We start from the raw sequence: 27,992 nt of genomic DNA on the forward strand, positions 1-27,992 counted from the left end.
GTTTTATTGACCTTTTAAAAATATACCCCTTTTGTTTCATTGATGTTTACCTCTCTCTCTATTTCTGTCTCACTTATTTTTACTCTTTATTATTGCTTTCCTCTTGCTTTGGATTTTTCTAATTTTTTAAAGTGGATCATTGATTTTAGACCTTTTATCTTTTTAATATATGTATTAAGCTGTACATTTTCGCCTAACTGTGCTTTTACTGTGTTTAACAAGTATCAGAATTTTCATTTTCACTCAATTGAAAATGTTTTGTTCATGATTATTTAGAAGTGTGGTGTTTTAACTTTCAAATATTTTAGAATTTTCCCAGATAGGTTTTTGTAAATAACTTCTAATTTTACTCCATTATGCTCATGCAATATACATTATGCAATTTCAGTCTTTTTCAATATTTGAAAGTTGTTTTATGTCCCAGATATAGCATGTTTTAGAGAATATTCCTTGGGCACTGGAAAAGAATGTATGTATTCTGCTGATGTTAGGTCAGTGTTTTATAAATGTCAGTTGGGTCATAGATGATAGTATTTAAGTGTTGTATAATTTTCCTGATTTTTTGTTCTGTGAATTAGTGAGAGAGGAATAATGAAATATCCACCATAATCTACTTGACTATTTCTCTCCTTATGCTCTTTTTTCTTCTGTTTGTGTTTTGAAGCTTTGTTTTTATATCTTTTTGGTGAATTGACCTCTTTACCATTAATGTAATGTCTTTTTTGCCCCGGTAATGGTTCTTATTATGAAGTTTTTGTCTAATTTATCCACTACAGCTTGCTTTCAATTTGTGTTTACATGTTAATTGTTCTGTTCATTTGCTTTTTTTCCATCTTCATATTTAAAGTGTTTTTTTTTTGTATATAGCATATATTTGGGTCTTTGTAGGCATTCTGAATCGGAGAAGGCAATGGCACCCCACTCCAGTACTCTTGCCTGGAAAATCCCATGCTAATGAGATGACTGGTAGTTGAAGGTTCCTAGATATTCTCAGAATGGAGGCTTGTCGCCAGGGGTACCAACTATGTACTTTCAGGATCGGAACTTTCAGCTCTACCCCTTGACCTCTGGAGAGGGAAGAGGTGCTGAAGGCTGAATTAACCATTGATAAGCAATCCCCACTCCAGTACTCTTGCCTGGAAAATCCCATGGACAGAGGAGCCCGGTAGGCTGCAGTCCATGGGGTCACTAAGAGTCGGACACGACTGAGCAACTTCACTTTCACTTTTCACTTTCATGCATTGGAGAAGGAAATGGCAACCCACTCCAGTGTTCTTGCCTGGAGAATCCCAGGGACGGGGGAGCCTGGTTGGCTGCCGTTTATGGGGTCGCACAGAGTCAGACACGACTGAAGTGACTTAGCAGCAGTAGCAGGCAGTCTGAATACCCTCTTCTTTTTAAATGGAGTGTCATTTACTGTCAGTTATTGGTATGACTGAATTTAAATTTACCATCTTGCAACTTCTTTTCAGATTGTCCCATCTGGTCTTTGTTAATTTTTATCTCATTTCCTGCCCTCTTTTGGATTAAATCAGTATTTTTAATACTCCATTTTATCTCCACTGTTAACTTATTAGATATATGTTTGTTTTAGTTTTTCAGTTGTTGCTCTTGGCCAGCAGTTTTCAAATGTTTATATTTACAACTGCTTTGGATTCTGGCTATTAAGGATCTCAAAGAGTTTTTTGTTTTTGTTTTTTCCAAAGAGTTTTTGTTCATGGGAATTGTCTATGAATTACTGCTATACGCAGAATTAACACTGACAGGTGGAAATATTTATTAATTCACTTAAAAATAGCAATAATAAAGTCATTACATGTTAACACAAATAATATGTATTTTAAAAACTTTTAAAAAACCAACTGATCGGAAGACTAGCATTGTTTTACACTTTTGCACATCTCTTAATGTCTGGCTTAATATTATAAAAGAAGATTGGATTATCATTTCTACTCCTGCATTCAGTTTCTGCTTGTCTATTGTTTTAGTTTAAGTATGTGAAGAAAATATGGCCTTATACTAATGTCTAGATAGTAAAGGAAAGAACATTTTCATATAGTTGTGTGTATTCTTTTTGATGGAGAAGAAAATGGCAACCTGCTCCAGTACTCTTGCCTGGAGAATTCCGTGGACAGAGGGGCCTGGTGGGCTGCTGTCCATGGAGTAGCAAAGAGTTGGACATGACTGGAGCGACTTAGCATGCATGCATGCATTGGAGAAGGAAATGGCAACCCACTCCAGTATTCTTGCCTGGAGAATCCCAGGGACAGAGGAGCCTGGTGGGCTGCTGTCTATGGGGTCACACACAGTTGGACACGACTGAAGTGACTGAATGCATGCATGCATTCTTTTTGATACGCACAAGGAATCAAAGGAGGAATATTGGTCAGATATTTCCCAAAATGGTCCTTAAAAGAAAAACTATTACTTTTTTCTTGCCCTCAGTACTTCTGATACCAAGTGTGTAGGCTGTGTAGGGTTTTTTTTCTTTTTTCTCACATTGACCAATTCTTCAAACCCCAGTTGGGTGTCCTACAATTCCATTCAATTCTTACACTGTTTATCTGGAGTTACTGTCAGATCCCCCAGGTTAAGACCTCAGTCTTACAAGACTGCCTCTGATTTCAGATGCTTAATACAAGTCAGGCTTCTAGTACTTCTTTTTTTTTTTTTTTTTGGCCATGCTGTGCAGCATGTGGGATCTTAGTTCCCTGACCAGGGATCAGACCTGCACCCCCTGTATTGGAAGCCAGGGAAGTCCCATGCTTCTTGTGCTTCTGATCAACAGCCATAAATTGGAGATGCCTGTGACACCCTTCTTGGGTTTGATAATTTTGCTGGAACCACTCACAGAACTCAGGAAACTGTTGATTTATTAGATTACCAGTTTATACATAAACAGCCAGATGGAAGAGATACATAGGGCAAGGTATGAGGGAAGGAACATAGAGCTTCCAAGCACACTGTGGGTTCATTACCCTTTTAGCCCCATAGAGTGCTCACCAACCCAAAAGTACTCTGAACTACTTCAGGTAGAATTTTTTATGGAGGCCTTACTATAATAAATAGGCACAATTGATTAAATTATTGCTTGCTGCTGCTGCTGCTAAGTCGCTTCAGTTGTGTCCGACTCTGTGCGACCCCATAGATGGCAGCCAACCAGGCTCCCCCATCCCTGGGATTCTCTAGGCAAAAACACTGGAGTGGGTTGCCATTTCCTTCTCCAATGCATGAAAATGAAACGTGAAAGTGAAGTCACTCAGTCGTGTCTGACTCTTAGTGACCCCATGTACTGCAGCCTACCAGGCTCCTCTGTCCATGGGATTTTCCAGGCAAGAGTACTGGAGTGGGGATTGCTTATCAGTGGTTAATTCAGCCTTCAGCACCTCTTCCCTCTCCAGAGGTCAAGGGGTAGAGCTGAAAGTTCCGATCCTGAAAGTATATAGTTGGTACCCCTGGCGACAAGCCTCCATTCTGAGAATATCTAGGAACCTTCAACTACCAGTCATCTCATTAGCATACAAAAAGACACATCATGTCAGAAATTTCAAAGGTTTCAAGAGCTGTGTTGCAGGAAATGGGGCAGAAACAAATAAATATTTCTTATTATATCACATCCTCAATTTGGGTTTGTCTGATAATTTCCTCATGACTGGACTGGGGTTATGTTTTCTGGCTTAGATAGTAAAGAATCTCCTTCAATGCAGGAGACCCAGGTTCAATTCCTGGGTTGGGAAGATCCACTGGAGAAGGGATAGGCTACCCACTCCAGCATTCTTGGGCTTCCCTGGTGGCTCAGCTGGTAAAGAATCCATGTGCAATGCGGGAGACCTGGGTTTGATCCCTGGATTGGGAAGATACCCTGGAGAAGGGAAAGGCTGCCTACTCCAGTATTCTGGCCTGTAGAGTTTCATGGATTGTGTAGTCCATGGGGTTGCAAAGAGTCAGACACAACTGAGTGACTTTCACTTTCATTTTTCATGTTATTGCTTTGATTGTGCTAGGGGATTAACAGTTTTATTCCTCGTTTTGCTTTTAGCAAAATTGTCAACCTACTGACAAAGACAAACTATTAGCATTATTAGGACTATAGTTTTGACTTTGAGACCTCATGAAACCATCTCTGGGACACTGTTATGATATATATCTGTATCACAATCTATCTCCAAATAACATTATACCACTTTGAGTACAATGTAATAATTTTACAACAGTATACTGCCATTCTGTCCCTTCTGATTTTATGCTGTAAACCCCCTCAATACACTGATATTATTTTTGCATTTAGTCAGCTATCCTTTTAAAAATTACTTTTATATTTTTGTCTCTTAGTTGTGTCTTTTCTGAAATGTCTTTCCATATTTACTATGTTTGGTGCTTTTATTTTAACTTTGTGTTTTCATGTGATATATTCTTTCTCTCTGCCTGAAAGATCTCCTTTAGAATATAGAGCAGGTCTACTGACAACAGATTCTTTCAGGTTTTGTTTGTCTGAAAACATTCTTATTGTGCTTTTATTTTTCAAATGTGTGTTTGTAGAATCCTAAGTCAACAAGTTTGTTCCCTGTTTTTTAATTATTTTTTTTTCTTTCAGCAATTTAAAGATTTTTCCATTGTCTTCTGACTTGCATAGTTTCAGATGAGTCTGAATAGTCAGGTCTCTTCTGAATATTCTGTGTATTCAGTGATGACTTTCCTATCTGGTTGGTAGGAATGTGAATACTTCTCAGCCATGGGTGAGCTGTGGGAACTGTTTTACTTACCACTCCATAGTAATTATTCTTTCCCCAGAAGTTGTTTTTTTTTTTTTTTGCCCAATCTTATAATGTTTTGCCCTACACACATCCATTTGGTATTCAGCTATATAATACCTCCAGAGGACTTCTATGCAGATTCCTAGAGCTGTTTCTCATCAGAATGCCTCCTCTTCTGATGATCTGGCCCACAAATTCTGCCAGCTACCGCCCCTGACCATTCCAACTAACAGTTGGGACGTTCTTCCAGTTCTCCCGTGTGCACTGGATGTTCAGAACTGCCCCCATGCATAGTTTCTTTTTGTAGATATTAACATTTTATTTTATTTTTTAATTTATTTTAATTGGAGGCTAATTATAGTATTGTAGTGGTTTTTGCCATACATTGACATGAATCAGCCATGGGTATACATGTGTTCCACATCCTGAACCCCTCTCCCACCTCCCTCCCCATCCCATCCCTCAGGGTCATCCCAGTACACCAGCCCTGAGCACCCTGTCTCATGCATTGAACCTGGACTGGCGATCTGTTTCATATATGATAATATACATGTTTCACTGCTATTCTCCCAAATCATCCCACCCTCGCCTTCTCCCACAGAGTCCAAAATTCTGTTCTTTACATCTTTGTCTCTTTTGCTGTCTCGCATATAGGGTCATTGTTACCATCTTTCTAAATTCCATATATATGTGTTAATATACTGTATTGGTGTTTTTCCTTCTGGCTTACTTCACTCTGTATAATAGGCTCCAATTTCATCCACCTCATTAGAACTGATTCAAATGCATTCTTTTTAATAGCTGAGTAATATTCCATTGAGTATATGTACCACAGCTTCTTATCAAGTTGTCTGTTGATGGACATCTAGGTTGCTTCCATGTCCTGGCTATTGTAAACAGTGCTGCGATGAACACTGGGGTACATGTGTCTCTTTCAATTCTGGTTTCCTCGGTGTGTATGCCCAGCAGTGGGATTTCTGGGTTTATCAGAACTGTCCGCATGCTTAATAATAGGATGATCAATAGGCTCACCTTGTTTGGAAACAGAGGTTGTTTACAGAGAGACAGTATGAATTACCCCTTCGTTGCCCATCAAGTGGGAATCTACATATCTTTCTGAAGGATTTTTTTTGTCCAACATGTATATATAACTTTTAGAAATGTATAATAGATGAAAATCAAATACTTGTTTCTAATTACATATTCAATTTGCATATACAAATTGCATATAAGAAATAGTACCTCTTTATTCAGATCTGTTTGCATACATCTTCGATGTCAATATATTCAGCATCACTGAGCATTTTTGTGGTCTTTAGCCACAGAACAGAGCATCTTCACTTTTGTCCAAGTTTGTAGCAGGTACAGTGCCTTTTAAGTGTACTATCTTGTTACTAGAAATTTTGTCTCAAGCCACAAACTTCCAGATGCATTATATTTTTTCTTTTATTTGTTCTATAAGTATAAAATTATGATCTACTATAAAGAGACCTAGTCTCTGTACAGTAATATTTTAAAGACTCTTCATGAGTGTTTGCAATTGAATGGTTATACCTTCAGGAATTGGGAATCCTTCATTACTTCATGTCCATTTTCTTCCTTTCCTATTCCACTTAAACAAAGCCACAACAAAAAAATTGAACAAAAAATCACCTTCTAAGATTTTCCTGTTGTCCAGTGGTTAAGACCCCACACTTCTCCTATAGTGGGCATGGGTTTGATCCCTGGTCAGAGAAGTTCCACATGCCACAGCAAAAAATAAATAAAATAAATTACCTTCCAAACTAGATTCAGTATTGACTGAGATAATTTCAGGATGACACACCTCCTCCAAATAGTGCCTGGCCATTCAAACTAATAGAGAAAACACCCATAATATGAGAGATGTTAAGCAAACATGCTTTCTCTTTTCTAAGAGATTATTTTGAGGAAAAACATCTTTTTCATTTATGTGAATCTAGTATTTCTTTGCCTTGGAATAGTAAGTAATTTTTTCTACTCTGTGCTCATGGAGATGTTATCAGTTGCTTACCATCTTTTGACCAGACTTAGAATTAATTGCCTATTTGCCTCAAATTTTCTTATAATAGAAGTGAATGAAGTCTGTCAGTCATTGTCCGACTCTTTGCGACCCCATGGACTGTAGCCTACCAGGTTCCTCCGTCCATGGATTTTCCAGGCAAGAGTACTGGAGTCAGCTGCCATTTCCTTCTCCAGGGGATTCCCAACCCAGGGATAGAACCCAGGTCTCCCACACTGCAGACAGATGCTTTACCGTCTGAGCCACCAATAGCTAGAATAAATTATCCTACAGATATTGCCAGCCTGCCTCTAGCAGTGTTTTCATCTTCTATTCTAGTTATCCAGTTAAGTAGCTTTCATAGAACAATAGTTGAGTGAAAGATAAAAAATAAGTTAAATTGACAAAATAAACAAGGTTCGTTGCAGTACTTCATAGAAATATATTCCCTAAGTTAAGAGAAAAACTCGATGCTTCTTATCTTAACATTTGGTAGGTAGCTTCAACAACTCAAAATAAGTCAGTTAAAACTGACCTTGGGAATTCCCTGGCAGTCTGGTGGTTAGGACTCTGTTTTCACTGCTCGGGGTGCTGGTTCAATTCTTGATCCCTGGGGAACTAAGATCCTGCGAATTGCATAGTGTGGCAGAAAAAAAAAATTAACCTTTGTTGTTAGGAAATGAGGCAGATTGATGTGGTATTTTCAGACAGTGAGTGTTCTATAGCTAGCATTATATACTGATATCCTTAAACTATGATATTTCCTGTCGTTTTTTAATATTGTAAGATTTCTTTATGACTTATGAAATTATCAATTTGGTTCATTATTAAACTTCTATGGAAGGAATATACAGGGGATTTTTATGACATGACACACATGGATTTAAAGTGAAAATGGCTTCAGGAATCTCCCCATGATGGACTATTCAGCTGTATTTTTAAATGATGTCTTGGAGATATCAACTACATATCAATAACTTGAACACTATTATCTCTCTCTGTTGTCCTCGAATTGAGTGATTTAAGAATTATGTGATTTTCCTCGCTACAGCGATAGGCCCTGATTAACTCATTGATAAAGCTTATTTCTCAGGTCATTGTGATTGCGTATTGAATGAAGTGTTTACTGGGACCTTCCAGGAAGGGTACTTTGTTTTTCTTTTGTGAAAGTTATTATTAGAAGAACAGCTAGAGGATCTTTGAAAGTTGTGCTCTAAGGATGTGACAGTTGGCATTGCTACAGTCATTTCTCTGATCAAAAAGCCAGCCTCAAGATGAAGCCCACACGTGGAGGAGGGCATAGCTAAGAGAGTGGTGGAGAAGGGAAGTCTCTGACTGGTGCTATGAGCCTCTTGGTCAAACAGAAACCAAAGTTACAGTTATTACAGAGACCTAAATATACAGAATATTAGTCCTGTGGTCTGATACATTTGCCTAAATGTATTTGATATCACTTTGTGATTAATTTTGAAAGTACTGATATTTGATATTTTACTATTTCTGATACAGTTTGTACTGTTAATCATGTTAGACTAGCATCTTTATTTGGCAAATATTTGAGTCATTAAAGATGTATAAATCTATCCTATTTTCAGATGAGGGTGGATTGATACCATGTTTTAAGCTGTAAAAAAAAAATCACCCTCTAGAAATTTAAAGCATTTTTTATGCTAAACATCTGTGATAGGAAATACTTGAATATAAATTCCTTCTTCTTCTCATGTGAAAAATATTTGAGTGACAATTCTGTATAAAGCTCATTTGTAAGGTGAATACATAAATGATATTGGTGAACTTGCTTTTGTGTTGCCTTTTATATTAAATGTGTACTTAGTTAATTTTTAATAAAAGATTTCACTTTTTGTTCATTCTTTAGTGGCTGTTCATTTTGCTCAGCATGAATTCCAAGTATTTTTGCCCTATAATTTAGTCTATACTTTATTTCCCATCCTTTTTCATATTCATTGGGATTAATATTTCCCTAATCCACACTTTTGCTTATTCCCCCTCACCTGTTCTTTCCAAGTCTTTCTGTCTAATTAATGCTTATCATTTTTGCCTTGGTTCTGATCCCAGCTCTTAAGTAAAATCTTTGTCAGTGATCCACAGTAACTTTATATAAAATGGGCTCTCTTATAAATGGGCTTCCCTGGTGGCTCAGAGGGTAAAGCGTCTGCCTATAATGTGGGAGACCCGGGTTTGATCCCTGGGTTGGGAAGATCCCCTGGAGAAAGAAATGGCAACCCACTCCATGGGTTGCCTGGAAAATCCCATGGACTGAGAAGCCTGGTAGGCTACAGTCCATGGGGTCGCAAAGAGTCGGACACGACTGAGTGACTTCACTTTCACTTTTATCTTATAAATAAGCTACTTTATTTCTTGTAAGAAAAGTCAGACAACACTGAGTAAAGTAAGACAAGTGACCGTCTAGTCCAGCCCTCCAGAGGGAAACCTAATTGTTCAAATTCCTTGATGTTTTTCTATGTATATTTGACCATAATAGGACTTATTTGGTTATCATGTCTTTTGACTACCATATTGGAGAGTACAGTTCTAAGGACTTAATCATATTTGTTTGATTTTTCTTTTGGCAAAAATACATCAAGAATGATGATATGTACTTCACATTGCATCAGGAAACCCATACTACCTGATGGTCTTTTAAAATAATGTGTAGATGGGTTGGTGATTGAGTATTGTTAGCTTGAACGTCCCATTTTAAAGTTCCCTATTAGCCTCTCACTGAAAGATTTTATCTATCTCATCATTTTAAATTATTATAGATAGCTAATTGACTATCTGCTAATATCATCTTTGTGCCTCAGTTTCCTCTACTGTGAGTTAGGTGCCTCACAACATTGTTTCAAGAATTAAATGTGTTAAGTGTTTAAAACACTGTGTGGTACGTTGTCAGCATCAGTAAATGCTAGTTGTTATTTTTAGTGTGTTGACTTAGGAGTTTTATTTTGCTCTCTGTGTACTGGCATTTGTTTGCATGGAACATGCTTTATTGGGTAGTATTCATTGCATTCTGTCTGGCAGTGAGTCCAGGTCACATTGTAGGAAAACAAAGTGCCATGTAAGTGATAACAAACCTCATATGTATTTAGCATCTATGGTTTTTAATAAGAAAAACATTAGCAGAAAAGGGGATTACACTTGAGTTTATAATGAAGAAAAGAAATTTTGATCATAATAACATGTATATACTAGATACTGGAAAAATTTGAAAACAAAAAAGAAATGAGTGACTCTGCTGTTTTTGACACTGAAAGGCTGTACAGTTCTTTGAGATGGGAGTTAGTAAAAATGAACATATAAATGTTCCAAATAATTTGAGAAAGAAGTCTCTAAAAATCCAATGCAGTCATGCAAAGGAACTGTCAGACTAACAGCTTAGATTTAGTAGAAGGAAGAGGAGATGTAGAATTAAAGACAGTTATAAAAGAATAGTATAGGGACTTCCCTGGCAGTCCAGTGGCCAAGACTTCACCTTACAAGTCAGGGGGTGCAGGTTCAATCCCTGGTCTGGGAGTTAAGATACCACGTGCCTGGTGGCCAAAAACCCCAAACATAAAACAGAAACAATATTGTAATGAATTCAATAAAATGGTGCACATTAAAAAAAATGTTAAAAAAAAGAATAGTACAAACCATTGTAAACAGTGGCCAGAAACCAAAAGTAAAGCTTGAAGTTTATAGAAAATGATTGACATCATAAATTGTTTTTTAAAGTAATATCAAATAAGATGAAGCTTCAACAAGATTATCAGATTTTTAAGAGGGATGGAACCATCATTTGTATTTTGCAACCATCAGATTCAGTAGTGAGAATCAGTCTTTGAGTTAGAAAAAATAGTAATTTAAAAGAATTATATGCCATGGTAGGAAAACAGCTAGTTAATAAGAGAAACGCTTGATCACTTTAAGTGCATTTAATTTTCTTCATTTGAGTTAATGTCTTTATCTGCCAGTGAACTTGAAGGTGTACTCATGAGTAATCATTGAGAATAATGTGGAAAATATATTTGTTATCTGGAGATGATCAAATACTAGCTTGATTTCTTTTTGTTTTAGAAAGGGAATAATGTGGGTTCTGGAAATTATAAGTCACAATCTTGTTATTGATCTGCAACTTTCTAGCAGAAGCTTGTGAACATTTATGAAAAAATGCTCAAATGTAGAAATTTAAATATGTCCAACAAAAACATATCATGTTAAACCAACTTCATTTCTTTTAAGAGAATTATCAATTCAGTTGAATGAGAAAATACCATAGTAACAGTTTTTTAAATTTTAGTGAAATATCTGAGTCTTTGGCCTTTTTTTCGATAAGATATGTTGGTGAATTGTTGTTTCAGTTTAAAATAAATAGGTAGATTTATAGTAATTAGAGTCAGAGTAGGTTGAAATCCAAAACCAGTATGATTAGAGGTTCAATGTCACAGTTGAGAGAGATCTTCAGAGCATTAAAACAGGATTATCTGTTTCTTGTGTCAATGTTTTTATCATTGATCTGGCTGAAAGTTTAGAAAGTAGGCTTATTTGATGTAGATTATTCAAAGCGGGACTTTGAATAATGGACGTGATATCATAGACTTGGAAACTGGAAACTGATATCATAGAATGCAAACAAGAACATCTTCCTAAACCTTACCTAATTAATCTAGTACATTTGTACCTTCCTCTCTTTTAACATTCTTTCATACTTTATATATTACATACATTAATAGTTTAGATTGCTTCAGGGCAAAAAAGTGACTTTTTTGTCTATCTGATATTTTTACCAAATTAATGTATGAATTGTATGTATTCCTTATTATAGCGTAATATCTTAAATGACACAGATTTAATTGGAAAAGTCACTGCATAAGTGTATTTTTATCTACTCTAGGAATATGAAGCACGGACGGGGAGAGCCTGTAAACCACCACCTCAGTCTTCAAGACGAAAGAATTTTGAATTTGAGCCACTTTCTACCACTGCTCTGATTCTTGAGGATCGACCATCGTAAGTATTTCTCATCAGGCACACTGTATTTTAAACCTAAATTTAATTTTTCTTATTAGTATTTCACTTAAAAGATATCAAGAAATTAAAGAAATTGGTTTTAGAAAGTTCTTTTTAATCCCAGTGATGAATCCTAACATAAATAAGGAAGAATTGTTGATCTCCAAGATTTATGCATATTTTCTTTAAGTCTCTATGAGCCAGTGTATGAAACATACAATATATATATAACATAATATATCTGTTACTGTGTCAGCCTTCCTCTGCCTTATCTTTTTTTAATTGAAATATAGTTGATGTACAGTGTTATATTTCAGGTATACTGCATAATGATTTGACACTTTTGTATATGTTATGAAATGATCTGGATAACAATAACCATCCATCCATCCTGATACAAAGTTATTGCAGTATTATTGACGTATTTCTTATGTTATATCTTATATCCCTGTGAATTATTTATTATATAATTAGAGATTTGTACTTCTATTTGTTTTTATTTTTTTAAAGGTCTACCAGTTTATTGCTACCAACCCATCTCCCTCCACCCTCATGCATGTGTGCTGAGTCATGTAACCCCATGGACTACAGCCCTCCAGGCTTCTCTGTCCATGGACTTTTCCAGGCAAGAATATTGGAGTGGGCTGCCATTTCCTTCTCCAGAGATTTGTGCTTCTTAATCCCCTTCATTATTTTGCCCACCCCCTCCCACCCTCCTCTGTCTTACCTTCACATGATAGAGCAGTTAGTTTTCATTTCTTTACATTTAATATGCACTTAAGATATATTTGTCTTTTTTGCCATGCAAGTACTATCAACCAATTGGTTTACTGTTATATTTTTGAGACTTCTTTAGTGGTCTAGTAGTTACGACTGCCCTTCCACTGCAGAGGGTATGGGTTTGATCCCTGTTTGAGAAGCTAATATCCCACATGATCTATGGTGCAACCAAAAAAAAAGGAAAAACACACACACACACACACACACACATATATATATATATATGTGTGTATATATATATATATCTCTCTCTCTCTCTCCTTAATACCCAGGAAAAAATCTTGAACTCTTCCATTTCCATTTTTGCCCTTCCCATCTTAGCCTTCCACAAAGCTGCTGTTCTTCAAAATAAAGTATCTGATTTGTTATAAGACAAAGGACACCTTCCCTAAACCAAGACTACCTGGTCCTTAACTCCTTTTTTTCCTTCTTGGGCTCTCTGGACCTAAACTTTTTCTTCTTCTTCTAGATTTCTCTTTCCTTCCAGTATAAAAACCCCTAACTTTATGTAAAGTCATGTTCCTAGTCTGCAGCTTTTCCCACCCATTATCTTGATGAGTATAATAAAAAAATCTGGAGCCAAACAGGTAGAGGTTGAACATGTTTTTAGATATTATGAGAGAAAAGCTGAACATAAGTAGATTATTTTTTTATTCTTGTTACATTTCTTTATACTAAAGAATTGTGATCCCAGTACTCTTTTTTTTAGGATTTGGTAAATATGTCTATATTCATTGTTCATTAGTATTAAAAAAAGTTTTTAGTTATGAGAACATGTCAAAGTTTTATTAATATTTCAGTCTTGCTGCCAGGTGAATGAACTGGCTAGGTAAAGAATACTGACTAAAGATCTTTAGACTTTTGACTGACTGACATCTGGGTAAAGTGAAAGTGAAGTTGCTCAGTCGTGACTGACTCTTTGTGACCCCATGGACTGTAGCCTACCAGGCTCCTCCCTCCATGGGATTCTCCAGGCAAGAGTACTGGAGTGGGGTGACATTTCCTTCTTCAGGGGATCTTCCCAACCTAGAGATCGAACCTGGGTCTCCTGCATTCCAGGCAGACACTTTAACCTCTGAGCTACCATCTGGGTAGGTAATAGACAAATTCCCAGACCTTTCTTAAACTTTTAAAAATTCATCCAAAATAGATTACGCTTTTAACCAAGAATGGTAACTTCCTTCCAGGAGAAGTTTATAAAAATACAATGCAAAAAGTTTTGTTCTAAACAGTGTTTGGGATAAATATTTCTTTACACCTTACTCTTTTATAATTAAACTTTTCTTTTAAGCCATGTCTTCTCATTATTACCCTCATTTGGAATGCAGTTATCCTATATCTACTTCTCACCTGCCTCATCCTTTAAGGATCAAGCTTTTTCCTTTCTTTCAAGTCTGTTGACTTTTTCAGCCTTCAGTGAATTCTTTTACTTCTGAATGCTTTTAAAAAAATCTTTGTTCTATGTGATTTTCATGAATTGGATTATAGTATGCTATGGTGTGGTTTTCTTCATGTTCTATCTGTTTGGGGTTCATTGACCTTAATGTATCTCTGCATTTATAGTTTTCTATTGATTTTGGTAAAATTTTAGTCTTTATTTCTTCAACAGCTTTTTGTTCTACCCTCCCTCCTTTCTTCTGAGATGTACATTAAACATGTTACTTGATATTTTTCCATGTCCCATAGCTCATTTATATATTTTTTTTTTGAGGGGGTGGGGTTTCTTCTCTCTCTGTACAGTTTTATATTGTTGTATCTTAAAGTTCACTTACTTTTTCTTCTGTAGTATATAATTTGCTGTCAGTCCTGTCTTTTGAATTTATCATTCTAGAAATTTTCATCTGTAGACATTGGATTTGGATCTTGGATTTCTCTTATCATGTTCCTTTCTTCTTCTTGAGTATATTTATAACAGGTTTATCATCCTTGAGTTCTAATCTTGTTATCTGACATTTTTGCACTATTTCTGCTGAGTGATTTTTCTTCTCATTATGGCTTTTATTTTCCTGATTCTTTACATCCCTGATAATTTTTATTGGATACGAGATACTGTGTTTTTACATGGTTGGGTATTGGACTTCTTTGTATTCCCTTAAATAAATATGTTTTGGTGGTATGGAATGGCTTTGATCCTTTTGATCTAATCATCATTAGAGTGCTTCCAGAACAGCCTTTAGTGTAGGGCTAATTTATAATTTATCCTTACTACTGAGGCAGTGCCCTAAGGATTCTATTGAATACCCTATTAGGAGATCTGTCTACTTTGATGGCCCAGTCCAGTGTGATTTTGAGAATGTTCTACCTATTTCTTTCTGGTGTTTCTTTCTCTGGCCACTGTAGTTTAATCACACACATACATAGTTCATTGTTCAGCCAAAGCCTCTGCAGCTGCCTTCTCTCTGGTCCACAGTTACTCAAATTCTATCTCAAACTCTTGTTTTCTCACTCAGCAAGACTGGTGGGCCCTGTTTTGGCACTTCCTCTCAGCACTGAGACCTGGAAATCCAGGGAGTAAGGTCAGGCATCTGCAGGGTTACCTTGTTTCTTTTTTCATAAGGAGCATGGTCTTGTGCTGCCTATGGTCCAGCATCTTAAACTGTAGTTTAATGTATTTTATTTATTTTTGTAATTAATTAAGGCAAGAAGATAAACCTGATCCCTCTTAATTCCATTATGGCCTGAAGCAGAAATCTTAACCTTTATTCCTTCCTGCTACAACATACCTAAGGAATCTTAATCTGAGATGGCAAGAAGTAGAATATATAATTTGAAAGTTTGTCACATACCTTTCCCACCTAGCCTGTTGAAAATCATTTAAAAAACTGGTTCTAAAAACTGGACATTATTATGACATATTTGGATATGTGGTAATATTCAAGTGTATTTCATTTTGCATAGTTATATATCTAAATCATGCCTCTGTGAAGCCACTGATTTTGTAAACCAAAATATAATATATGCAAATAAGTAACTGATTATCAAAATTTTATTTAGAATGTTATGTTAAATCTCTAATAAAGCAGAAAGCGTATAAATCCTCCTACTTATTTACCAAGAGAAATGAATGTAGATAGCCACACTTGAATATTTATAGTAGCTTTTATTCATAGCAGCCCCTAACTGCAAGCAGTCTAAATGTCCATCCACATGGGTAAATGGAACATTACTCACCAATTAAAAGAAATCATTACTAATACACAGGACAAAGTGGATGAATATCAAAAATATGCTGAGCAAAAGAAGCCAGGCACAAAAGAATCTATACAAAATTCTTATTAGAGACTAATTACTCTATAGTGATAGAATCAGATATGTGATTGCATAAGGTAGGAGTTTGGTAAGTATTAAGAGTAAAGGGGTAAAAAACTAACTGTGGATTGATGGAAACATTCTGTATCTTGATTGATGCGTTTTTTGCATAGATATATACATTTGTCAAAACTCATCAAACAGTACTCTTAAAATATGTATTCCATTTTGTTGTGTGAAATTACACCTCAAAAAAGTTGACTAAAAAATAAACTATATAGTGAGTTTAACAAATAAGCTAGAATTATTGGCTAAAATCAAACATGTTTATATGACATATAAACAAATATATATGATATTTGATATATATAACAAATACTAGCAACCTGGATTCTGATTCTTTTCTAAAATGCAGAGTTCTTTTCAACCTTATACTTTCTTATTGTATGAAATGTGAAAATTAAGTTAGAAATTCTTTTGTATCTGGCTATAAAAAGAAAGGAGGTCAGTAAACTTAAGTTAGTCTTTAAAAAATTGACTTAAATTTTGTTTTTTCCTCAGAAATCTTCCTGCCAAATCTGTGGAAGAGGCTTTACGTCACCGACAAGAATATGATGAGATGGTGGCTGAAGCTAAAAAACGAGGTATAAAATTTAACTCCAGGTGATATATTTTATTTATTGATGTTAGTAGGAAACTCATTTCCTACTAAATTCATTTCAACAGGATGGCAAATGGTGAAATTGACCAAGTCTGTCTTTAAGATGATGCTGACTAAATTTGTTCTTAAAGAGAAATAAAATGTCGTACAAGAATCTTAGTTTTTAAATACTTTTACAAAACTAGTATGAGGAGAAAGGCCGCAGACTATCTATGAGAGACCTAGTAATTGCAACATAAACGTAGGACTCCTAGTACTTTAATTTATAAATGAAGATGTTATGCATGAATCCATTCAGGAGATTCATTTGTTTTTTCACTAGGCTTTTGATATTTTATAATTTAAGAATTTTGACATTTTGCAGTAACTTTCTATAGGTTATGGGAATATGATTTGGAAGTAAAAATTGATTTCATGACTTATGAAGTTTCTCTCAATTCCCAGTTGTGTCATTTTGACAGGCACAGAAGTGTAGATTCTTATGTGTATAAATTCACACATTTATTCAGTCTCTCTTCCAACCAAAAATAAAACATAAGGATGACTTAGCAATACTTACTTAAGTATTGTTAGTTCAGGGTACATTTTTAGAAAATATTACACAGTTATCTATATTTTTTAGCATAAGCTTTATTAACAACTGATATTTTTTCCTTTGACTTAAGTGAATCAAATGTTATTATAATATATACTTCTGCTTTCTGGCACAATCTTTTTAGAAGGCATAATTATGTAAACATTGGTTAAGTTTATTTTACTATACAATTTGAAATATTTCGAGCATACCCAACAAATTTTAATTGACTCTTAACATTGACATTACTATTTGATTAATATTTAAGATGATTATTGATAAATTAGATGAACCTAACAGTATATGATAAAAGTAACATTGAATTGGGAAGTAAGAAGGTCAAAGCTTTAATCTTATTTTATGCTTCCTGGATGTGATACTCTAAATAAATCTTAATTTTCCTCATCTGTGAAATGTTTGTGTGTGTTGGGGATGAAGGGTGGAGGAGGGGGCAGTTGACTGCATCTGGGCTTTTCAAGCCCTTCAGTCAACACTTAAAATCTGAATACGTAAATAAAAGAATATGGAGTTATTTACTTGCCCCCTTAAGATGGTTTGTGAGTCACATGTGAAACACAATTAGAAAACAGTTTAGCCAGGTAATCTCTGAAGTCCCACTGGTTCTAAAATTCATTCATTCTCTGTGTATGTACTTCTCTATTTGGGGGGCATCTCTTATTCCAAAATTGTGACTCCTGATCGTCAGAATGGTGTTAGTTGTATGTGTGTGTGTTAGGAGGATTTTAAAATTTCCAGGTAATTAGTAAACTGAAACATCATAGTAAAAGAAAGGGTCACTGTAATAGTGCCATGGCAATATCATTTTTCAATGTCATGTGGGTTTTTGTTTTTGTTTTCTGTGCCACATGGCATGTGAGATCTCAGTTCCCCGACTGGGAATCAAACCCATACCTTGTGCATAGTGAAGCTCAGAGTCTTAACCTCTGGACCACCAGGGAAGTCCCTGTCATGTGGTTTTATGTCAAGAAATTCATAAACCCATTGTATGAAAAAATGGTATTGGTTAGTTGCTCACAGTTGTTTATTTTTACATAATTAATTCATGAGAAATTTTACTTCATTAAGTATAAGTAGACTGTGATATAGTAATCTCTGAGCTTTGTTCCATCCATTTTTGTAGAACAGAAGAAGCTACTTTTATGTTAATCAAGTTCATTTTTTCCTCTTTTTCCCTCTTTCTCTCCTTTCCTCTTTCTCCTTTTTCCTTTCTTCCCCTTCTTCCCTTCTTCATTTCCATTCTTCCTTCCTTTTACCAGAATATTCTTTATGAGAAAGTCTCTTTTGTAGACTTGGGTAGAAAGAGAAGGGCATTTTGATCTGGCTGTTTTATATTGAAATAATTTTTACTTGTTTAAAACAGAAATTAAAGAAGCACATAAAAGGAAAAAAATAATGAAAGAACGGTTTAAACAGGAAGAAAGCATTGCAAGTGCAATGGTAATTTGGATCAATGAAATACTACCCAATTGGGAAGTAATGTAAGTAAGCAGACTTTTCCTGAATTTCAGTCTGTCTCCAAAGATCTCATGTTTCCAATTTTATATTTATATAACTTCTAGCATTTATCTTATGTTTTGGCTAAATTATACTGTTAACCAGTGTTTGAAAATTTTCATGCTTACCTCTGTTCTTTGCTTTTGTAAATCCCTTAATCTCTAATGCCTGCTTCCCTTACTGACCACCCTTTATGCATATCAGAATTTTATCTATCATTTGAGTCTCATCTGAATACTTGTTGATCCATGAAATTTCTAATTTCCTGTTACCATATTTTCTTAATTCTAACATACTATCTATATTGCCAGATGTACTATTGATGTAATAGCAGGATTTTTGGCAAAGAAAATATTAAACATATACATTCATTGTAATATGCATTTATTAAATGGTAAATATTAAAGCGATTTTGATATGCTTCTCATAATCAAGATAGTATGTTATATATGATCTTTCCCTTCTGTAATGTCCCATTATACTTTGAGACTAATACACTTCTTGCGTTACTTTGCCTTTTATTTTTTGATAATATTTTTATACATTCATTATTTTTCCTCTAGACTGGTGGGAGATGACTTTTGCAATGCCAAGTATAGGATGTGCTTTGGGAATGTATTGAATATTGGCATAATGTGACAGATATTAGGCTCTTTACACAAGTAATCACATTTGATTCTCACAACCTTTATTCCCTTTTATCTTATAGGGATTCTCAAAGTCAGAGAGGTTAAGTGATTTGCCCAAGGTTGTACATTTAATGAATGGTTAACCAGATTTGAACTCAAGTCTATCTGATTTTAAAGCCCACACTTCTTTCAGTAGACTATGCTGCCTCCCAAAGACTAAGGCTTTACCCATAGTAAATACTTTGTGATTTTGTTTTTGGTACTGAATTGACAATGCATTTTTATATTCTTTTTATTATGTTTTTTCATAATTTTCCTATATTTCTTATTCTCTCATTGTACCCTTAGTGTAAGTGGCAATTATGGAAGACAATTCCCTTTAAATTGCTGTATATTTTTTAGGCATTTTTTGCCTACATGCATGAACCCAAGGAAAGAATGCATCACATACTTAAGTCTCTATGTTCTAAAATTATTCAGCCGTTTGGCCACAGACTAGGTAAACCATCATGGAACTAGTATTTTTGGTATAAAAAGTAACTTTCTCCTTTTTTCTCCCCCTTCAATTCTAGGCGTAGTACGAGAAGAGTTCGAGAATTGTGGTGGCAGGGATTGCCCCCTAGTGTTCGTGGGAAAGTTTGGAGTCTAGCTGTAGGAAATGAACTAAATATCACTCCTGGTTTGTATTCTATATTGATTGAGTTACTCCCACACATGATAATAGCCATCTTCAGAGTTACAAAACAGATTAATAGATTGGTCATTTAAAAAGGCACTACATTTTAAGAGCATACTTCATTCCCCACACCCTCTAAAACCTGGTACAATTTAATGTTACTGTATTTCATATTATGTATATAAAATTTGTGTTTTCCTTTAGTTTACAACCATCAATAATAATCTTGGCATTGAAATATCTTAAACTGTGGATAATAACTTCAAAAACTTCTGGGTCTAGGTAGCAGTAGATGAATAAGCATCAATTCAGTTCAGCTCAGTCGTGTCCGACTCTTTGCGACCCCATGAACTGCAGCATGCCAGGTCTCCCTGTCCATCACCAACTCCCGGAGTTCACTCAAACTCACGTCCATCGAGTCGGTGATGCCATTCAGCCATCTCATCCTCTGTCATCCCCTTCTCCTCCTGCCCCCAATCCCTTCCAGCATCAGAGTCTTTTCCAGTGAGTCAGCTCTTCGCATGAGGTGGCCAAAGCACTGGAGTTTCAGCATCAGCATCATTCCTTCCAAAGAACACCCAGGACCCATCTCCTTTAGAATGGACTGGTTGGATCTCCTTGCAGTCCAAGGGACTCTCAAGGGTCTTCTCCAACACCACAGTTCAAAAGCATCAATTCTTCGACGCTCAGCTCTCTTCACAGTCCAACTCTCACATCCAGGAAAAATAAAATAGTCTAGTTGTGGGCAAGTTTCCTCTTTATTCAAAAAAACATAAATATTATGGGAAGGATAAAAATTTATTTTCCTGTCTCTCTACCCAAACCAGTCATTTTGAATGTTTTTATTTAAAAACTTAAAAAAAACAGTAGTAAGATTCTCATTGTTTTTATTTTTTTAAGTTTCTTAAAACCCTGAAGCATAGGAGTAAAATGTAGATAGGAATAAAACGTAGTGTGGTTTTGATGAATTAAAAAAATTAGATAAAATAAGGATAGTATCACATAGAGTAAAATAATTGATATTATTAAAAATGGTCTGAATGATAATGATAATGCCAGACAGAGGCACCACAAAAAGACTTTTAGGGATTATAATAATGTAAATAATACACTGTTACTTAAAATTTTTTATTTACGTATTATTGAAAAAAATTCAATAGTAAAGTACAAACTGCATGTCTGTCCCCCTCTTTCACCCAAACATCTTCTCTTAATCCTACTATGTATTAGTTAACAATTTGGTATATGTTCTTCCAGATCTTTTTTCTATGCACATAAAAAAGGGTACATCTACTTATGATACTTTTTAAGCTTTCTTTTTTTCTTCCTTTTATTTTTTTTCCACAAACCATCTGAACGTTCCTCCATGTCAGTGCATACAGGTGTATTTATACTTACTATAGCTGCACTGTATTCCACGTTTTGGCTGTACTATAATTTATTTAACTATCTTTCTAGTGATTGCTAAATCAGAGAGATTTGTGTCAAAACAATATCAAGGCGCGGTTTTTTTTTCTCCTCAAAAGTGAGTAAAATGAGTGAATATTACCCACACAGAGTATGACTGAAAATAATTTAGAAATATTTACCAAAAGCTTCAAAAAATGTAACCTCTAGCCTATTTATTCTAGTTCTAACACTTGAAGTAAATAAACAGATTTACAAAAGCTTTTCTACAAGGATATTCATTACAGCAGTCAGTATTATATAGTCGTTTAGTTGCGAAGTCGTGTCCGATTCTTTGCGACCTCATGGACTATAGCACACCAGGCTCCTCTGTCCTCCACTATCCTGGAGTTTGCTCAAATTCATGTCCACTGAGTCAGTATACTATCTAACCATCTCATCCTCTGCCACCCTCTTCTCCTTTTGCCTTTGATCTTTCCCAGCATCAGGGTCTTTTCCAATGAGTCGGCTCTTCACATCAGGTGGCCAAAGTATTGGAGCTTCAACTTCAGCATCAGTCCTTCCAATGAATATTCAGGGTTGGTTTTCTGTAGAATTGATTGGTTTAATCTCCTTGCAGTCCAAGACCTTCAAGAGTCTTCTCCAGGAGTTTTTCAGAATTTATAACAAAGACCTAAATGCCTATCTTTGGTCTTAAAAGTGATGCAAAAAAAAAAAATTTTTTTTTTTTTCCCAAAAACACTGAAGAACATCTTTATGATAGCATGGGATAAAATCCTTCTATAACAGCCTAGATTGGTAAATAGGATTACAAAAAAATACACATATTTTGTACAATAAAAGCACTGTGATTAGTTGTGCAAATATGCAAACTCTGGAATTAAACAGTTAGGCTTTTCGTAATTTCTCGTGGTGAGAAATTGATGAATTCATGAGATAATGTATTGTAAAATATGCTTTTCAAAGACTGTCTTTAATAAATTAATTTATATGCTTCTCCCTTCTGCCTTTATGGAAGTATTGAAAAACCCATACATAATTGAATTGTGTTTATTTGATTTCTTAAAATATTTGATTTCTTAAAATATGGCAAGTAGTGAATCATAACTGTAGAAATGTAGTCCATTGTGTTAAAATAAATCTGGCTAAGGAGACATAGCAAAAAAAAGTGATGGCAACTGAGTAACATGATCATATATGGTTTATAAAATTGATTTTCACAAATAATGAACATGTCATTTTAATGACTTTTTTCCAGTTAAAAAATAGAATTTAAGGGAAGTATTAAGAATTAAATTAAGCTTAGAAAAGGACTGTATTGGTTTAAGGTCTTAAGAATCAGTTTGCATACAGGTAAGATGATGAAGTATTGGTAGCTATGTTTTATTTGAAGTTTTGTTGAGAACTTTACCTTTACAGTATTAAGTATATATTACTTAGACATTAAAATATTGATTAAGTTGGTATTAATCTTTTGCAATACTTTAATCAAAAAGTTTTTTTTTTTTAAGCTCAAAATTTATAAGGCTTATAAAGTAACTGGGTCATTCATTTTCAAGTTAATTTTAGCTTCTTTCAATTAAACAGTTATGTATTCAGGAGTGAATGAGGTTCAGTTCAGTTGATCTGTTGTGTCTGACCCTTTGCAACCCCATGGACTGCAGCACATCAGGCTTCCCTGTCCATCACCAACTTCTGGATACTCAAACTCATGTCCATTGAGTTGGTGATGCTGTCCAACCATCTTATCCTCTGTTGTCCCCTTCTCCTCCCGCCTTCAATCTTTCCCAGGATCAGGGTCTTTACAAATGAGTCAATTCTTCCCATCAGGTGGCCAAAGTATTGGAGTTTCAACTTCAGCATCAGTCCTTCCAATGAATAATTAGGACTGATTTTCTTTAGGAAGGACTGGTTGGATCTCCTTGCACTCCAATGGACTCTCAAGAGTCTTCTCCAACACCACAGTTCAAAAGCATCAATTCTTCAGCACTCAGTTTTCTTTCTAGTCTAACTCTCACATCCATACATGACTACTGGGAAAATGATAAATAAAATGAACGATAAATAAAATAAATGATAAATAACATTGAAAAACCATTAGCCAGACTCATCAAGAAACAAAGGGAGAAAAATCAATAAAACTAGAAATGAAAATGGAGAGATCACAACAGACAACACAGAAATACAAAGGATCATAAGAGACTACTATCAGCAATTATATGCAAATAAAATGGACAACTTGGAAGAAATGGACAAATTCTTAGAAAAGACCAACTTTCCAAAACTGAACCAGGAAGAAATAGAAAATCTTAACAGACCCATTACAACCATGGAAATTGAAACTGTAATCAGAAATCTTCCAGCAAACAAAAGCCCAGGACCAGACGGCTTCACAGCTAAATTCTATCAAAAATTTAGAAAAGAGCTAACACCTATCCTACTCAAACTCTTCCAGAAAACTGCAGAGGAAGGTAAACTTCCAAACTTATTCTATGAGGCCACCATCACCCTAATACCAAAACCTGACAAAGATGCCACAAAAAAAGAAAACTACAGGCCAATGTCACTGATGAACATAGATGCAAAAATCCTTAACAAAATTCTAGCAAACAGAATCCAACAACACATTTAAAAGATCATACATCATGATCAAGTGGGCTTTATCCCAGGGATGCAAGGATTCTTCAATGTCTGCAAATCAATCAATGTAATACACCACATTAACAAATTGAAAAATAAGAACCATATGATTATCTCAATAGATGCACAGAAAGCCTTTGACAAAATTCAACATCCATTTATGATAAAAAAAAAAAAAAAACCCTCCAGAAAGCAGGAATAGAAGGAATATACCTCAACATAATAAAAGCTATATATGACAAACCCACAGCAAACATTATCCTCAATGATGAAAAATTGAAAGCATTTCCCCTAAAGCCAGGAACCAGACAAGGGTGCCCACTCTCACCACTACTATTCAACATAGTTTTGGAAGTTTTGGCCACAGCAGTCAGAGCAGAAAAAGAAATAAAAGGAATCCAGATTGGAACAGCAGAGAAGGCAATGGCACCCCACTCCAGTACTCTTGCCTGGCAAATCCCATGGCTGGAGGAGCCTGGAAGGCTGCAGTCCATGGGGTCGCTGAGGGTCGGACACGACTGAGCGACTTAACTTTCCCTTTTCACTTTCATGCATTGGAGAAGGAAATGGCAACCCACTCCAGTGGTCTTGCCTGGAGAATCCCAGGGACAGGGGAGCCTGGTGGGCTACCGTCTGTGGGGTCACACAGAGTCGGACACGACTGAAGTGACTTAGCAGTAGCAGTAGATTGGAAAAGAAGTAAAACTCTGACTGTTTGCAGATGACATGATCCTCTACATAGAAAACCCTAAAGACTCTACCAGAAAATTACTAGAGCTAATCAATAAATATAGTAAAGTGTCAGGATATAAAATCAACACACAGAAATCCCTTGGATTCCTATACACTAATAATGAGAAAATAGAGAAATTAAGGAAATAATTCCATTCACCATTGCAACAAAAAGAATAAAATACTTAGGAATATATCTACCTAAAGAAACAAAAGACCTATATATAGAAAACTATAAAACACTGGTGAAAGAAACCAAAGAGGACACTATAATAGATGGAGAAATATACTGTGTTCATGGATCAGAAGAATCAATATAGTGAAAATGAGTATACTACCCAAAGCAATCTGTAGATCAATGCAATCCCTATCAAGCTACTGACAGTATTTTTCACAGAGCTAGAACAAAAATTTCACAATTTGTATGGAAATACAAAAAACCTCGAATAGCCAAAGCAATCTTGAGAAAGAAGAATGGAACTGGAGGAATCATCCTGTCTGACTTCAGGCTCTACTATAAAGCCACGGTCATCAAGATAGTATGGTACTGGCACAAAGACAGAAATATAGATGAATGGAACAAAATAGAAAGCCCAGAGATAAATCCATGCACCTATGGACACTTTATCTTTGACAAAGGAGGCAAGAATATACAATGGAGAAAAGACAATCACTTTAACAAGTGGTGCTGGGAAAACTGGTCAACAACTTGTAAAAGAATGAAACTAGAACACTTTCTAACACCATACACAAAAATAAACTCAAAATGGATTAAAGATCTAAAGGTAAGACCACAAACTATAAAACTCCTAGAGGAGAAGATAGGCAAAACACTCTCCGACACAAATCACAGCAGGGTCCTCTATGACCCACCTCCCAGAATATTACAAGTAAAAGCAAAAATAAGCAAATGGGACCTAATTAAAAGCTTCTGCACAACAAAGGAAACTATAAGCAAGGTGAAAAGACAGCCTTCAGAATGGGAGAAAATAATTGCAAATGAAGCAACTGACAAAGAATTAATCTCAAAAATATACAAGTAACTCCTGCAGCTCAGTTCCAGAAAAATAAATGACCGAATCAAAAAGTAGGCCAAAGAACTAAACAGACATTTCTCCAAAGAAGACATACAGATGGCTAACACATGAAAAGATGCTCAACATCACTCATTATCAGAGAAATGCAAATCAAAACCACAATAAGGTATCATTTCACGCCAGTCAGAATGGCTGCTATCCAAAAGTCCAATAAATGCTAGACAGGGTGTGGAGAAAAGGGAACCCTCTTACACTGTTGGTGGGAATGCAAACTAGTACAGCCACTATGGAGAACAGTGTGGAGATTCCTTAAAAAACTGGAAATAGAACTGCCATGCGACCCAGCAATCCCACTGCTGGGCATACACACCGAGGAAACCAGAATTGAAAGAGACACGCGTACCCCAGTGTTCATCACAGCACTGTTTATAATAGCCAGGGTCCATCAGCAGATGAATGGATAGAAAGCTGTGGTACATATACACAACGGAGTATTACTCAGCCATTAAAAAGACTACATTTGAATCAGTTCTAATGAGGTGGATGAAACTGGAGCCTATTATACAGAGTGAAGTAAGCCAGAAAGAAAAACACCAATACAGCATACTAATGCATATATATGGAATTTAGAAAGATGGTAATGATAACCCTGTATGTGAGACAGCAAAAGAGACAAAGATGTATAGAACAGTCTTTTGGACTCTATGGGAGAGGGTGAGGGTGGGATGATTTGGGAGAATAGCATTGAAACATGTATATTATCATATGTGAAAAAAATTGCCAGTCCAGGTTCGATGCATGATACAGGATGCTCAGGGCATCATGCTCATGCTCATCCTCCTGACCCAGAGGGATGGAATGGGGAGGGATGTAGGAGGGGGGGTTCAGGATAGGGATTTCATGAACACCTGTGGCAGATTCATGTTGATGTATGGCAAGACCAATACAATAGTGTAAAGTAATTAGCCTCCAATTAAAATAAATACATTGATATTAAAAAAAATTTTTTTTTAATTTCTTCTTTCCAAACCATGAGTAGTAAATACATTAAAAAAAAAAGATTAATTGATGCAAAATATGTTCTTGGTATTTGGGGCAGTATTATATAAATTTTGATATTTGGGCAAGAAATACTTTCTGCTGTTTTGTCATTGAAATTTACTATTTTTATGTAAATTTTAACATTTGTAGTGGTTAGTTAGAAAGTAGAAACAATTAGAATTTGAGAGTTGAAAATTTTTCAATTTCTTTTGTTCTTGAAACTTTAATGAGATCCTGTATATGAAAGCACAGAGTAATAGTCTCAAAAAGTGATTGGGCAGTTGAAGTAAAAACATAGGGGTTGAGATTTTTGTATGTAGGCCTGGCGAAATCTGTGAAGTTTGGTAGCTTTGAATAGCTTGTTAGCCTTATCATAATATCATAATAGAGATATGGTATCATAGCAATTTCATAATAGAGAAAACAATTTTAAGAGAAGGAAAGCAAGAACCAGCATTTGTATTTATTGAGGATCTATATGGTGTCAGGAGCTTAATGTAAATTGCCTTACTTAATCATGGGTTTTCTGGATGGCTCAGCAGGTAAAGAATCTACCTGCAATGCAGGAGACTCAGGAGATGTGGATTTGATCCCTGGGTGGGGAAGATCCCCTGGAGGAGAGCATGGCAACCCACTGTAGTATTCTTGCCAGGAAAATCCCACGGACAGAGGAGCCTGGCTGGCTGTGGTCCATGGGGTCACAAAGAGTCAGACACAACTGAAGCATTGGAGCACACACACACACAACCCCTTGAGTAGGTGTTACTTTTCTCCAGTTTACTGATGAAGACAGCCTAGTTCCAGAGTGATCAAGTACCTTTCTTGAAGTCTCACAGGTAGTATGTGGCAGAGCTGGAATTTGAATCTAGGTCTGACTGACTCAGAAAATCATATTTCTGCTATTCCACAGTGATATTCCTTTAGCAGAAGCATCTTTTCCAGCCTCTTAACATTCATTCTATATGGTAGCTATTTGGCTGAGCACTCTGCAGTATTTTATCTTTCTGGTTGTGTAATGAATAGTTTTGATAGAATCAAGTACTTCAATTTACCACATTTTTGATACCTGCCACATAAGAGAAATCTGATGATATTTTATCTTTATTTTTGAGTAAAAATAGATATATGTGGATAAATTTCTTTCTTATTATTTATGAATTTTTATTCTTGTTTTTCCCCAGAACTTTATGAAATCTTCCTCTCAAGAGCAAAGGAACGGTGGAAAAGTTTCAGTGAAACAAGTTCAGAGAATGATGTAGAAGGTGGG

General features: G+C 35.5%; 1 protein-coding gene across 9 annotated transcripts in view; it reads left to right on the forward strand.

Moving 5' to 3' along the window:
- TBC1D12 (TBC1 domain family member 12) overlaps window positions 1-27,992 on the forward strand; it is a 119,506-nt gene that overhangs the window by 80,190 nt on the left and 11,324 nt on the right. For all 9 annotated transcript variants that reach the window (XM_070780507.1, XM_070780506.1, XM_070780505.1 and 6 more), the window contains 5 exons: window positions 11,669-11,784; window positions 16,375-16,457; window positions 18,430-18,547; window positions 19,765-19,871; window positions 27,907-27,987. In XM_070780507.1, coding sequence (XP_070636608.1) covers window positions 11,669-11,784; window positions 16,375-16,457; window positions 18,430-18,547; window positions 19,765-19,871; window positions 27,907-27,987 — 505 coding nt within the window. The remainder of the gene's footprint in view (window positions 1-11,668; window positions 11,785-16,374; window positions 16,458-18,429; window positions 18,548-19,764; window positions 19,872-27,906; window positions 27,988-27,992) is intronic.

Source organism: Bos indicus, chromosome 26, assembly GCF_029378745.1.
Source record: "Bos indicus isolate NIAB-ARS_2022 breed Sahiwal x Tharparkar chromosome 26, NIAB-ARS_B.indTharparkar_mat_pri_1.0, whole genome shotgun sequence".
Lineage (NCBI taxonomy): Eukaryota > Metazoa > Chordata > Mammalia > Artiodactyla > Bovidae > Bos > Bos indicus.